This window comes from Heloderma suspectum, chromosome 1 (genome assembly GCF_057233095.1).
Source record: "Heloderma suspectum isolate Gila_16-S chromosome 1, 16-S_ref, whole genome shotgun sequence".
Taxonomy (NCBI): domain Eukaryota; kingdom Metazoa; phylum Chordata; class Lepidosauria; order Squamata; family Helodermatidae; genus Heloderma; species Heloderma suspectum.
Window position 1 is genome coordinate 142,033,361 of NC_139458.1, and position 14,939 is coordinate 142,048,299.

Here is a 14,939-nt window from a genome sequence, read left to right on the forward strand (position 1 = left end):
GATGGAGCACCAGCCTCCCTTCTGGGCTGTCATGTGGATTGGGCCCAGAGGGAGAGGGCAAGTGAGTGGCAAAAGTGCCTTGGAAAAGAGGGGACCCACCGCGGACACCTTGACCAAGGGCCTCCCAAAACCTGGAGTTGGCACAGCCTGCACTGCTTGGATTTGTTAAAGGTCTTGAAGAGGCTGACCCAACTCAGAGTTGAAATAAATGGACAATGTTGAGCCAGTGGATTGTGCTCTCACTCCCCAAGTTGGCCTCACACAAAAACCTGACTGGCACTGTCCTTGAGGGGAAACAGCAGATGTCGATCTGCAAGAGCCAAGGTGAAACAGGCTGCACGGCCTGGGGCACTGAGCCACCCCCCACCCCCCAGTGAGCCTGCTGTTCTCCAAGCAAGCCAGCAGTGGCAAGCCCAGGCTGACATAAATGCCCTAAGTGCCTTCCTGCCCTAAGCATCCCACAGCCCTAGAATAATCTCTCAGCTGTGGGCTAAGTATGCCCTTATCCTAGTAATCCCTATTTCCTGAATATGCCCAACACTCAAGCTCAGGATTTCCCCTCTCTAAAATCCCCCCTTCTGATGACAAATGTCCCTGAACAGACATGCATCACACTGTGTTGCTGTTTCTGCTTACCAAACATCGGTGACACTGGAGACAGGGCTCTGGCTGATGATCTCGGGGCCTACGAATTCAGGGGTGCCATACTTGCAATACTGCAGCTCATCCGGAGTCAGCTCCTGGGCATTGCCAAAGTCGCAGATCCTTACCTGATCACTGCCTGGTTCAGCCAGCAACAAGTTTTCGGGCTGCAGGGAAGGACAAGGTGGACAGGCATTTAAGGAGCCTTCTCCGTGGTGGCCCCCCATTTATGGAATAATCTCCCTGATGAGGCCCGCCTGGCACCAACACTGTCATCTTTTTGGTGCCAGGTTAAAACTGCCCTCTTCTCCCAGGCATTTGGCAGCACATAAGGAGTCTCTTTGATTGTCTCTGGCTGATTGTTTAAATTGTTTTAGTTATATGTTGTTGTTGTTGTTGTGTGCTATTTGTTCTATGTCATTGTGTGAATGGTTTTATACTGTATATAATGTAGTGTAATGGTTTTATCATTTTTGTGAACCACCCAGAGAGCTTTGTCTATGGGGTGGTATAGAAATATAATGAATGAATTAATTAATTAATGAAGTAGGTGCCCTAGTAAAAAGCTGTTAACTTGGAAAAAGTAATTTAGAACTGTGACATGTGCAGAACTGTGGCAGATACTCACCAGACATAGCCTCAATGACTGCAGATTTACAGAAATTATTCCCTTCTCCAGAATGATCTATGATCTATGAAATTCCTACAGCCAACATTGTATTCTTCATCCCACTGATGTTTGATAAAAGTGTGTTTCTTAGAAGCATGATGTTTACAAGAGCAAGGGAAACCACTTCCTCCGGGCCAAGTGCCCCTGTGGTTAATCCCCATTGCTGCTTAACAGGAGAGACTGTCACAAGTTACCACTGTTTTCTGCTCTTTCGCCACCTGCTTGATACAAGAGCCATTTCATGCTCCGCAAGCCTTAGGGGATCTCTACACCTCAGGTTTATTGCGCATTCATGGTTGCTCACTCACTGAATTATGCAGGTCCATTACATGATATTGTCGTTGTCCAGTCATTATTCCACTATTTCCTCCCACCTATCCCGTGTTTTCCTCAAATGAAAAAAATGAGCTATTTTTCCAGATATGTGCAAATGGAGTGCCATGTCCTCCCTGTGTATTTCTCCCCTCACATGAATGAAGCGCTGAGTGTGGTTGTTGGGGGCATGGACATGATGTCGAAGGTGGTGACGAAGGTCTGATGGGCATTCAGCCTTCCCGCTCCTGCACCATTTTGGCTCCTCACCATTTTCAGCCTGCCTGTTCAAAGCAGAGCACCAGAGCGGCAGCGGGGGGGGGGGGAGAGCGGAGGAGCAGCAGAGGGGCTGAGCGGCAGGGACTGGCCAAAAGCATGGATGAGGGAGGCGGGGCCCAGGGAGATCGGTGGGGGGGCTGTCCGCGTGTCAGTCCCCATCCACCACTAATGTGCAAGGGGAGGGAAAGGGGCAGGAACCCGGGAGCAAGTATCGCTGAACCTGGAGCGTGTGTAATGCCTCTTCACAGAAACATAACACTATGGGAATGGCCATCTGCAGAGAAGGAAGCACGTGTAAAGGGAATCAGTTGTGATCCTGCATTTAAAATGGAAGCAGAAAGCCCCGTTTTAAATGCAGGATTTTAGGCTGGTGTAGAAATCTCATTCTAAAGGAAATCAACCCTGACTGCTCATTGGAAGGACAGATACTGAAGCTGAAGCTCAAATATTTTGGCCACCTAATGTGAAGAGAAAAGTCACTGGAAATACCCTGAAGCTGGGAAAGATTGAAGGCAAAAGGAGAAGGGGACGGCAGAGGATGAGATGGCTAGGTAGCATCACTGATGCAATGAATATGAACTTGAGCACGCTCTGGGAGAGAGCGGAGGACAGGAAGGCCTGGCGTGCTATGGGCCATGGGGTCACGAAGAGTCGGACACGACTTAACGACTGAACAACAACAACAACAACAAGAAATCCCATTAAAGTCTTTCTTGTGTCACCTTCCATCTGCTTCTTGATATGCTAAACAGCTTGAGTCTGGAGTTGGTCAAAGACACTCTAGAACAGACAGGGGCTTTCCTTGCCTCAAGGCGGGGCCAGCTAATGCCTTGTTGTTGTTGTTGTTGTTCAGTCGTTCAGTCGTGTCCGACTCTTCGTGACCCCATGGACCATAGCACGCCAGGCCTTCCTGTCCTGCACTCTCTCCCAGAGCGTGCTCAAGTCCATATTCATTGCATCAGTGATGCTATCTAGCCATCTCATCCTCTGCCATCCCCTTCTCCTTTTGCCTTCAGTCTTTCCCAGCATCAGGGTCTTTTCCAGAGAGTTTTCTCTTCGCATTAGGTGGCCAAAATATTTGAGCTTCAGCTTCAGTATCTGTCCTTCCAATGAGCACTCAGGGTTGATTTCCTTTAGGATGGACTGATTTGACCTCCTTGCAGTCCAGGGGACTCGTCAGAGTCTTCTCCAACACCACAGTTCGAAAGCATCAATTCTTCGGCGCTCAGCCTTCCGTATAGTCCAGCTCTCACAGCCATACATTACTACTGGGAAAACCATAGCTTTGATTAAACGGACCTTTGTCAGCAAGGTGATGTCTCTGCTAATTCCTTGTGGTCCCTTCCAAATCCAATTTAAACTATTACTTTCCTGCTTTCATCAGTACCTTTATTAAGGGAACCATTCAGTGCAAAATTCAAGCTGTGCCTAGGGCTCTCAGCCACCCACCTCAACATATCCCCCATTCATTCAGTTCCCACAGTGATGATGAAAGTGAATTATATTCTAGAATGTTATGCCAATACTCGAAGGCTGGAGTGCAGAACCTGAGGACCAGAGGCCAAATCCTGCCCCTTGAGGGTCCCAATCCAGCCCTCCGAGGTTCCCCAATCTGCCCCTCTGGGCCCTTTCCCTGGCCCCACCCTCTTTCCCCTAGCCACTGATAGGTTGGGGCTTCCTGGCTTTTGGGTGTATTTCCCCATTCCCAAAGGTTGAAATGCCTCTCCTAAAGCTCAATTACTGGCAGTAAGGGTTTTAAACTACAATATGCTGGTATATTTAGACTGTTTTGGTTTTTTGCCCTTCAGCTCCGCTCACCACTGGAATGCAGCCCCCAAGAGATTCTCTGAAATGGAATTTGGCCCTCAGGCTGAAAGACATTCTGCACCCTTGCCCTAAGGTCAGGGAGACATATGTAGGCGAAATGCTTTGCTAGGACTCCCTGGTGCTTTGCCAGTAATCTGTACCTGTCCATTCCTACTTATTCTCATTATGGAGGCATAACTCATGTGCTACAGTTGCTGTTGGATAACTATTTCCATATTATCCACTCTCCTGCCACTCTGGCAAAAGCACAAGAGACACAGCTGGCACCTTCCCATTGGCTCTGCATGTGGGGTGGCAGCTTTCACTAACGATTATTCTGTATCACAGAGTCATATTAGCCATATGGTGTAGGAACCTAAATTAGGTTCCTACACCATGTTTTAATTTCAGCCTGGTACTATTGTTATGAACCTCCCCCCAAAGGGGCACTCTCCAAGGCAGCTGAGCCAAATCCTCAGGCAATATGGATAAGGCCCAGAGATAGGCCACAGAGTATGCTGGGATGTGCTCACCTTAATGTCGAGATGCAAGATGCCATGATGGTGAAGGTAGCTGACTCCCTCCAGGACCTGCCGCATGTATGAGCGTATCTGCGGGGAGAGTAAGCCAGGGATAAAATCAGAGGCCAAGAGACTTCCAATTAGCTTCCCATGCAAAACATGGGGGAAAATGGAGCTCCACTTCTTAACCTGTCATTGGTATGGAAGCTTGCTCCTCATCCTTGACCCATCCAATATACCTTGGTGGGATCTGGCACTGAATCTGCTTCAATCACTCTTTGCCAGGAGAAGGATAGGGGGAATGAAGCCCTGTTGATTCTACTGAGCCTCTTAGCAGCTTTCAACACCATCAACTATGGCAGGGATAAGCAACCTCTAGATGGTTTGGACTACAACCCCCATCATCCCCTGCCAGTGATAAGAGATTATGGAAGTTGCAGTCTAAAACCTCTGGAGGGCACTGGGTTGCCTACCCCTGAGCTATGGTATAGTTCTGGAGCAGGTGTTTGCTAGGATAACTGGGGTACTGTGCCTTGGTTCTGCTTCTGTCTAGATAGCCATTTCCAGAAGGTGGAGAAGTGGGTCTACTGCCATGGCATTCTTATTATTCTGTTGAGTGCTGCCAGGCTGTATTGTGTCCCCAAGCTGTTTAAGGTCTGCGTGAAGTGCTGGGTGAGGCCATCCAAGGATCTGGTATGAGGTGTCATCAGTAACGCAAATGACACCCAGCTCTACTTCTCCATTTCATCAAATTCAGCTGAATCCATGGAAGTGTTGAACTGCTGTCCATGATTAGTAATAGACCAGAGAAGGATAAGCAAGCTGAAGCTCAGTCCAGACAAGAGAGAGGTGATGTTGGCAAGTGGTTCATCTGACCTGGGAAGTGGTGTTCAGCCTGTTCTAGATGTCGTTGCACTCCCTCTGAAGGATCAGATTCACAGTCTGGGGGGTGCTCTTAGATCCAGCCTTGTCTTTGGAGTCCCAAGTGGCCTCTGTAGCACAAAGCACCTTTCACTAGCTGAGGCTGGGGTACCAGTTGCAGCCCCTCCTGGACAGAGATAGCTTGGCCACAGTTACCTACACTCTGGTAACACCTTGCTTGGACTACTGCAATACGTAATACATGAGGCTACCTTTGTAGACTGTTCAGAAATCACAATTTGGTCAGAAAGCTGCAGCTAGATTGCTTTCTGGAACTGGGCAAGGGGAACTTATTTCACCAGTTTTAAGACAACTGCATTGACCTCCAGTCCATTTCCAAGCACAAATCAAAATGTTCATTGTACCCTACAAAACCCCTAAATTACTTGAGCCCTGGGTACCTAAAGAACCACCTTCTCCCACACAAACCCATCCAAGTATAAAGGTCATCCTCTGAGGCCCTTCTCCAGGTCGTCCCACCATCTGAGGTAAAGTGACCAGAGATAGGGCTTCTTCAGTCATGGCTCCCTCTCTTTGAAACTTTCTCTCCAGGGAGGTTCACCAGACTGCAACTTACTTCAGATTCGCTCACAGAGGATTTTTTTGCTATACGCTCCAGCATTTCCTCTCCAGTACAGCTATATAGTCCGTCAAGGGAAACAATACGTAAGAAGAGACAACGATGCATACCTATAGTGGAGGGCTCCACCCAGTGAGCGTCACATAGCAGTGTCCTAAATAATATGTCCCGAGCGCTGTCAGAGTCCCGAAAGCAGTGGCCATCTAGGAGTCCCACGTACTGTTGCAAAAAAACCCAGCCACCACAACCCACAAAATTGCCCACTGCTCAGGTTACTGGCTTTCCCAACCGGGTCCCACAAACGGAGGAGGAAGGATACAGCTCCATGACAATTATGAGGGCATTCCTCTTCTCAAAGGCATCATGGAAGTAGACAATGCGTTCATGGTCCAGCTGAGCTAGAATGCCAAGCTCGCGGCGTGCTGATTTTTTCGCTTTGGCGCGGCAAGGGATGAACTTGGCAGCAAAGGCCAAACCAGAGCTCTTCTGTGTCACTCGCCGCACATAGGAGAAGGCTCCCCTGGGAGACACAGTACACGTCATCAAGGGAGACGTGACCCAGCCATCTTCCTTGCTCCTCCCCTTGCTTTACTGAGTCATGGTCACCCTGCTTTGACCTCAGCCCAGCTGGTCAAGGGAATAGTCAAGATCAGAGGGTATGGCAGAATGACTTCTCCCCCAAGGATGAAGGTGTGATGGAGAAGTCAGGGGCATTATCTATAAGAGAACAGGACCAGCCCCTGATATTGTCCCGTCCTTACTAGGAAACATTTATAAAATCTGAACTGAGGGAGAGGCCTCCATTGAAAAGGCTTCTCCCCAGTGTACCCGACTGATTATTAGTCAAGGAGAGGCTCTGCCACAAAGCAGCGTGAGTAGCCCCAAACAGCAGCTCTGTTCCTTGGGCAAATTAGTGTACTCTAGTTGGGGGACACAGCCACTCTCACCAAGGAAGTGTTCTAGAAAAAAGGTGACAGGGCTGGCTCTACTTTTAGGAAGAGTGAGATGACTGCCTTGGGCAGCAGATTGGGTGTCATGAAATAACAAACTGTTAAATTATTTAATTCATTATTCTTGTATTTTTACTGCCATAGAGGAGGAGACGTGCTTGTGAGGTTTCTTGCCTTTGGTGCCAAAATAGCATGGCTGGCCTTGGATACTATACACCTTGCCTTGGAGGGCAGGCGGGGAGGGGCACCATTTGCTGCTCAGCCTCAGGCAACAAAATGTCTTGGACCGGTCCTGCCAGGTGAGGCTTTCCTGCAGTTCAGGTATAAGATGAAAGTACAGGCGAAGCTCAGTTTTCCTCTGTATCCCTCCATGTTTGAGGGTGAAAGATGATTGCCTCCAATCCGGAAGAAATCATTCAGATCAAACCCTGTACATGAGCAAAAGTGGAGAAGGAGCAGGACACCACCACTACTTCTAAATGGGCTGTATCGTGGCTGTAGATTTCATCTGCTGAGCACCAGTGATCAGCAAACTGCGCACCCCAGGGGCATGGTCCTGATCAGCCCATTAGCTAATCCATGTTTGTAAATCCCCCCCTAACTCTGACAAACTCCTTTCCTTGTCAGAAGCCTCCCGCCTGGACCCATCTCCACCAAGAAAAAGCCCCAGTGGATGTAGCCTCAGATGCTGCCCATCTTATCTTCCTCCACTTCTCTCACTGAGGATGTTTCCCCTCTTCCCTCACCTGCCGATTTCCTCATGGACATCATAATATTCAGGCAGGCGGCGGGCTATGTGTGATTCTTCTTCTGCCCGAGCAGCATCAGTATCTGGCACAGCTAGAGAGCAACAGGGGGCAGAAGTGATAGAGATGGAGAGGAGGGGATTTGGGTGGGAAAGAGGAAGAATGTTTGCAGCACAAGCTCATGCATCCTCTTCTGATTTCCTTCTGTCCCCTTTGTGGTTCACTGAGGCAGCTTCAGTCCTAAGGGTCACATTCCTTTTGAGCTGCCTCACAGCCCCCCAAATCCCCATGACTCACATTGGTATGATATTATGAGGTGGATGAGTTGCATGAATCCTCACTTGGAAGTCCATTATCACGGACACGGGCTTGGGCCAGGAACCTCATGGACTTGGGCTTAAACTTCACTGGGGAAGGGCCATAGCCTGGTGGTAGATCTCATGCTTTGCATGCAGAAGGTCCCAGGTTCAATCCCTGGCATCTCCAAGTAGGGCTGGAAAAGACTCCTGTCTGAAACCCTGGAGAGCTGCTGCCAGGCAGTGTGTAGACAGTACTAAGCCAAATGGTTCAGTGGTCTGACTCAGTGACCTGGTTCACACATAACGATAACCCAGAATATGGGTTGAGTATGGGTTGTCATTCAAGTGTGGGTTGTCATTGAATCGTGGGTTGTCATTGAACCATGGGTTGTCATTACGTGCAAACCCTGCCTTATGGTTTAACTATGGGTGGTTAACTACAAACAACCCTGGAAGAGAACCCATGGGTTATTGTTGGGTTGTGAAGTCTGGGTTGTTCATGGTTAACAACCCATAGTTAAACCATAGTGCAGGGTTTACATGTAACAACAATCTGCGATTCAACAACCCATACTTAACCCATACTCAGCCCATACTCTGGGTTGTCATTATGTGTGAACTAGGTCATTAAGAGGCAGTTTCCTGTGTTCCTCCACATGTGCCTCTTAGGCTGAGAGCTAGCTTAGTGAGCCACCTAGATCTGTGTGTCCTCAAAACAGTATAGAGATGAGGAAATGCTGTGATTAGCAAGCAGCCTGTGGTTTGGCCAGGATCACTATCAATACTACAGGAACCTGGCCTTCTGCCCTTGCCTAGTTATGAGAGTGGAATCTTCTGCCTGCTGCACTACAGCCTCCAGGTCCAGCAACTGACCTCAGGGACACTGGGTTGGACTGCACAAGCCTTAGGTCTGGAATGGGCACCCAGAACTCTAGTCTTGCCCTGACAACATCCATGGCACAGTAGGAGACCAGTAGCCAACACTGCTTGGGTAATCCTGGTGCCCAGCATTTCCTACAAGCTAACTCCTGGCGGCTCTTATGGCTAGTAAGGTGTCACATACCTGCACGAACCACAAGCTCAGCCTTGCAAGACACCTCTCCAGCCAAGTTGCGCGCCGTACATGTGTAGACACCACTGTCCTGCTCGGTGGTGTTCAGCACAACGAGAGAGCATTCGCTCTCCTCGTACACAAAGCTCAGGTGGTTGCTTTCGGTCAGGAGCACCTCATCCTAGTAGGAATGTGTTATGGAGACAAAGCACTTAACACCAGGCTAGCCCAGCCTTCCCCAACCTGATGCCCTGCAGATGTGTTGGACTACAGCTCCCACCATCCCCAGCCAGGATTGCCCATTATTCATGAATCAGGGGAGAGAATGTCTGGAGGCAGGCCCCAGAATGATTCCACAGCAATGGGCCTCAGACAGGCAGAGAGGCAGCGCAGCGTCAGGGCTGGTGCAAGCTTTCCCGCTGCCTGAGGTAGGAGAGCACACATGCGCCACTGCCTGACACCTCAATACCCCCACTGCCTCCAGCACATCGACTGTTACCCCCACCCCTCCTCCCTCCCCCTGTACAGGTGATCTCCAGGGACACCCCTCCCTCAATGCCTGGCCCTGAAAAAGGACCCTGTCAGAACCAGGCATTGCGGCCTGGCAGGCTCTCTAAAGAGTTGCGTCGGCTGCTTCTTTCAGAGGCCCGAGGCTCTTCAGAGAGCCCACCTGGCCTTTGAATCACCCTGAGACAATCCACAAGGCAAGCCAGAGGGCAGCTGTTTGCTCCAGAGATCCCTGCCAGCCACTCTCCCCCTGCGGCATTTGTGTAGGGGAAGAGCACCTGGCAGGGCTTCCCTGAGCACCCAGTCCAGTGCCACCTCACTGGAGTAAGGCAGCATCTGGGAGCCCTCTTGGTGGACTGGGGAAAATATGCAATTTGCCGCTCCGCCCCCTGAGGCAGGGAATTCACCCTGCCTCATAGGAGGGCCGGCCCAGCACAGCATGGCTATCAGCATCAAAGCAGAGAAGGCACTTCCAAGCACCCAGCCACACAGATACTCCTGGCTAAATCATGTCAGGCCAAGAAAGCCTAAACTGGATTAAGACTGAGGGGAATCAGCTCAGCTACGAAGGAAGCGTGGCTGACACAGAATGAGCCCTAGGGGTTAAAACTGAGAGACATTAACAGGGAGGACACAAGATGCCCAGGTGGCTGTATAAATGGAACCTGAAGAACTTTCTTCAGTTACAGGCAATCCCAGCAGCCTCCCCCATGCCTGGGCCCACACTCACCTTGTACCACATGATGTCTGGAAGGGGTTTGCCCTCAACCACCACAGCAAACTGTGGCGTCTCACCTATCCCAACTTCAATGTCTTCCATGATCGATTCAAAGCGGGGGGGCTCTGGGGATAGAGACACACACTCTGTTGAAGCAGGGTTAGGCCCACTCAGCTCCCTGACCAACCAGAAAATGTTGTGGCCTAGCTCGCTAGAGGAACAGCCTATCTTGCTCCCTCCCTCCCCCTCAGAGAGGCCTTCTCCTGCCTTCCCTCTCTGGCCTTGAGAGGGAAGACAGGAGAAGGCCAGAGAGGGAACTCATGTGAAAGCCTTAGGACAACCAAACCACAGGAGCAGGGGCCTCTGACAACAGACGGCTGCACAGCCATGATGCATGGCACCCCCAGATTACTGGAGTGGCTTGAAGAGAATTCTATCCCAGCCTTTCCCTTCTAGCCACTGGAAGTTGTAGTCCAACCCATCTGGAGGGCACCAGGTTGGGGAAGGCTGTTCTATCCCTAGAACGCCAGATATAAGGATGCGCAGCACAGTCTTCAGGGGAAGCGCTGCCCTCAGAGCAGCGACTGAGGATGAAGGTGGAGTATGTGAGGCATTCCAAGCATCCTGTACCTGCCAGCTCCAAGCTGATGAAGCAGTGGTCATATCCATGCTGGTTGCTCACCTCGCAGGTCACTTCTCCCACATCCCCCCTGCCCACCCGGAAGAATCTCAAGGAGTGTTGGTCATCATCAGGCATGCTCATCTCCCACCTGGGGTCACCATCCTTCAGCACCACACCAGCCCTGGGAGATATGAGGAAAAAGAGTGTGTGAGGGGAGGCGACAGATCTCCACCACCATGCAGCCTGTTGTCTAATCTTCTCCACAGCTAGCAGTAGCAGTCCTCCGCCAGGATGCCTTGGCAATGGCCTTCATGGCTTCAAGGCCTCATGCTCAGCAGCCCTGAGGAACAGAGGCCCAGCCAACTGCCCCTAAGGCTTTCTATCAAAGCCAGGTGCCTCAGCAAAGAGAACACAGCTCTGGGCTCTGAAGAATCTTAAGAGTAAGCTCCTGCAGAGAAGCCCAGCATATTTCATGAACCCTGGTGGTGATTCATCGTATCATTCATTTGACTACTTGGAAACAAAAGTATGAGCAGCACGAGAAGCTGTTGAGTCATACCTAAAACTGAAATTACATAATATAACTTTTTTTTGTACAATTCTTTATACATTCTCTAAATTAATGGCGGTGATGATGGTTGTTTTGCCTATCTTTTGTTTCCCCAACCCCTTAGGACCACTTCACACATTACTTTTTTTGTAGTTGCATACCTAAGTTGTTTTAAGCATAGTATGTATGTCTGAAAGTGTGAAACACATGTCTGCAAAGAAATGTATCAGACAAGTGTGCCCAGAAAGGAGCCATGATTGGCTATAGGTCCCTTAGTGGCAAACCCAGGTTTGTCTCCAAATAATGTATGAAATGGCCCTTAAACTGTGAGCCTTTTGGGGGCTTAATGAATCTCAAATTTCTAGTGGAATTACAGTAACTTGCCTTGAGCCCAGATAATATTTGCCAAAAAAAGCAAATAACATACAGGAATAGTCAGGAACCCAACCTACAGACCTCCCTGGGACAGGTCCCTTTCAGTCCTTCTCTTGTCTTCGTGCTGACTCTCTTTCTAAAATTCCCTAAAGACACATAACAACAGCTGATCCCCTGCCAAACTCAGCATCTTCTTATCACTACTATAGTCCTGTAGTCTATCCAACAACTTGCCAGTGGGGCTGTGAGCGGAATTTAAGAGTGTAACTAGGCGGGTGCCCACCTCCTCCAGGTGACAGCAACCTCTACGTGGTTGAGGGTAACAGTGATGCAGGCCAGCTGCCCCTCCACTGCATACACCACATCTGGTTTGTCCAGGATCACAGGAGCCTCTGCCAGGTAAGGACCTGCAAACACAGCCACCACACCAAGCAGCATCAGGGCCAAGAAGGTCAGTTTGCTGCTCTAGACCACCAGTGTGTGTGCGTGTGCGCGCGCGCGGGCACATGCTGGGGAGAGGGATTCCCCAGTTCTCAGCTGGCTGTGCTAGATTCCCTTGAGCCATATCAAACAGGAATCCTAACCTTGTGGGGTTTGTTCTAGAGGCCATTCCCATGTATTATCTGAGTTCTTGTACCCAGACACTGAGCCCTGAGTTGTATCTCCTGGGCCACATTAAGCATTATGCCAAATGTGTTCAAATATAGGGTCCCAGACAAAAGAGCCTCACCCTCCTGCAATTCTTATGTGACACTTCCAGTGTATAGCAGTTGTGCTTATTTTGATCTCTACACTAGGTTTCTTTAAGGGCACAGTTACGTACAGACAAATAGGTTTAACAGTCGTTCTTTCTTCTCGGGGAACCCTGAGGACTGTAGTAGGTCTGTGAGTAGGGCTAGGGATCTCTAAGGCAGCCTTCTCCAACTGGTGCCCTCCAGATGCTTTGGACCACAACTCCCAGCATTCCTGACCACTGGCCATGCTGGCTGAGGCTGATGGGAGTTGAAGTTCACAGCATTTGGAGGGCACCAGGGGAAGGCTACTCTAAGGGATCTCTAACAGAATTCTCAGCATCCTCACCAAACTACAATCTCACAGATTCTTTGGGAGAAGTCATGATAATAGCTAAGCTGGAATGAAACTGAATTTGTAGCATAGACAGGCCAACCTAAAAGAAGGAGAATAATGGTCCTGTGGCCTGCATTTTCAGATAAGCAGAGGGGATATCAGTGCCCAGAGGGGTTGCCATACCAAAAGCAGCAGATTATCATGGCATCTTAAAGACTAACAGATTTATTGTGGCATTAAAAACTTTTGCTGTAATACAGCTATTTGTCTCTAAGGTCAGGTGCCACAATACTTAGGCAAAGCAATCCAATGAGGGTGTGGGGCGGGGTGTGGGGCGGGGTGGGGGTGGAATCCATGGTGGAGAATTCACCAAAGCCCTGCCAGGCTCACACTGGTAGGGCAGAAGGGGGATGGAGGAAAAAATAAGTACATGCCCCCAAAACACCCCCTTTTGCTAGTACCACCACCTGAGCACGAATGGCAGAGCAACAAGGGTGGGGAGACTTCTATGTCCGCCACAAGGATGCTTGCAAGGGTGAATCTTGGTCTCTGCACACGAACCTCCTTCTCCACAGGCGGAGAGGGAGATCCAATCTGTCCTATGCGCCCCCCTCCCCCCCCCGGACACCCTCCCAGAGACTATAGGATTGCAGCCTTAGTTGTTTTTGCTGAGAAGGCATATATGTGGGCTTGCACTTGTAAGTATGCCCACCAGCACAGGAGAAAGTATGGTGCTACAATATTAGAATCAATTTTGTGATAATATTATCAGTTAAAACAGAGGATGTCTGTAAAGCCTAAATTGCAGCCATGCAAAAAGGGGAACACACAATGCCCACATTTTATATACTAGACAGAATTTCAACAGGGAATGGAAATGCCATATTCTGACATCTATCAGATAGCATTATCTATTTGAAGGCTCATTCGCATATCGCCTAAACAGGATGATATGTGAAACGCCATCTGTTTCATTTGTTGATTTCTACCAGGTGGAATGTTGAAGACTGTTGTGTGTTTTGTTTTTCTAGGCCTGGACACTACAGAGGAATTTTTTAAATGTGTTTTGTTTGTTTGCTTGTTTAAGAAATGTATATGCTCCCTTTCAGGACAAAGCCCTCCTGAGGCAGCTTGCAATTACAATTAAAACAATATAAAACAAAATTTTAAAGCCATTTGAAACAATCCAATTACAAAACCAAAAACAGCCATTAGGACCACACTGGGGCAAACATATGTCGTTATATTGGTTATTGTTGCTACAGGTTTAGAGCATCCCATTACTAATAATTTTTTCATATAAAAGAGTGACTCCCAGCGTTGTTGGGGAACTCAGAGGTTTTGGTAATGTCAGCAAATGTACATTTTAACAGAGGTGCGATCTCAAAGATGCTGGAGATCGCAATCAGTTCCCCTGAGGGAGAAGGCTTTTTTGCTATGGCCTCTGGAGAAACTATGACATCAAATAGATTGGACTTTTAATCCTTTGAGCTGGGTCGTGACTAAACTTTGCATCCTAGTTATAACACCAGTCTAGAAAGGAGCAAAATGTTAAACATGCTTCTAGGTCAGGGGTAGGCAAGCTGATGCCCTCCAGATGTTATGGACCAAAACACTCCTAATTCCTGACTGTTGGCCATGTTGGCTGGGGCTGATGGGCACTGTAGTCCCAAATATCTGGAACGTACCCGTTTGCCCAACCTTGTTCCCTATCCTTGTTCCCAGCCCTTTCCACCTCCCTTTTCCCTGCTTTGATGCCATCTTACCATGGTCAAGGAGCTGCACGGGCTCTGTGGGTGGAGAGGGCTTGCTATTGGCCTTGGCTGTAGCTGTGAGTACGCGGAACATGTACCGGATCCCCTTCTTTAGAGCAAGAATGGTGTAGTTGGTGTGACGCACACCTGAGGCAAAAACCGTCCAATGGCTGGTACCCACCATCTGCTGCTGGAGGATATAGGTCACAGTGGCAGGGTCTGAGAACAGGAGAAGAAAGAAGTTCCAACAGCAAGCCAATTAGGCCATTGACTGTAAGCCTGTATGCCAGGCTTGTCTCTCCCCATCCCCTCGCAAGTTAACATTTCAGTAGTCACGAGGCAGGGGCTTCTCTCCAAGACACTGAGATATAGTAGCCTATGGGAGAAACTGGAGAATACCCATCCTCTGTATGGCCTCTCCCGTTGAGCTAATACAAACCTTTTAGGTTACTGTGAATTTGGTAAAAAAAACAAGTATGTAGTCCTTAGGAGCTGCAAAGACGTGCTTGAAGTGTGTGGACAATACCTGCTGAATCTTCGGGTAGCTGAATACGATTTCTGGTAGTTT

General features: G+C 49.1%; 1 protein-coding gene across 2 annotated transcripts in view; it reads right to left on the reverse strand.

Moving 5' to 3' along the window:
- SPEG (striated muscle enriched protein kinase) overlaps window positions 1–14,939 on the reverse strand; it is a 139,941-nt gene that overhangs the window by 25,641 nt on the left and 99,361 nt on the right. For both annotated transcript variants that reach the window (XM_084804890.1, XM_084804882.1), the window contains exons 16-25: window positions 14,384–14,590; window positions 11,833–11,956; window positions 10,633–10,805; window positions 10,015–10,127; window positions 8,790–8,958; window positions 7,428–7,521; window positions 6,051–6,251; window positions 5,729–5,789; window positions 4,243–4,320; window positions 637–809 (exon numbers count right to left, since the gene is read on the reverse strand). In XM_084804890.1, the coding sequence (XP_084661016.1) occupies window positions 637–809; window positions 4,243–4,320; window positions 5,729–5,789; window positions 6,051–6,251; window positions 7,428–7,521; window positions 8,790–8,958; window positions 10,015–10,127; window positions 10,633–10,805; window positions 11,833–11,956; window positions 14,384–14,590 (1,393 nt within the window). The remainder of the gene's footprint in view (window positions 1–636; window positions 810–4,242; window positions 4,321–5,728; window positions 5,790–6,050; window positions 6,252–7,427; window positions 7,522–8,789; window positions 8,959–10,014; window positions 10,128–10,632; window positions 10,806–11,832; window positions 11,957–14,383; window positions 14,591–14,939) is intronic.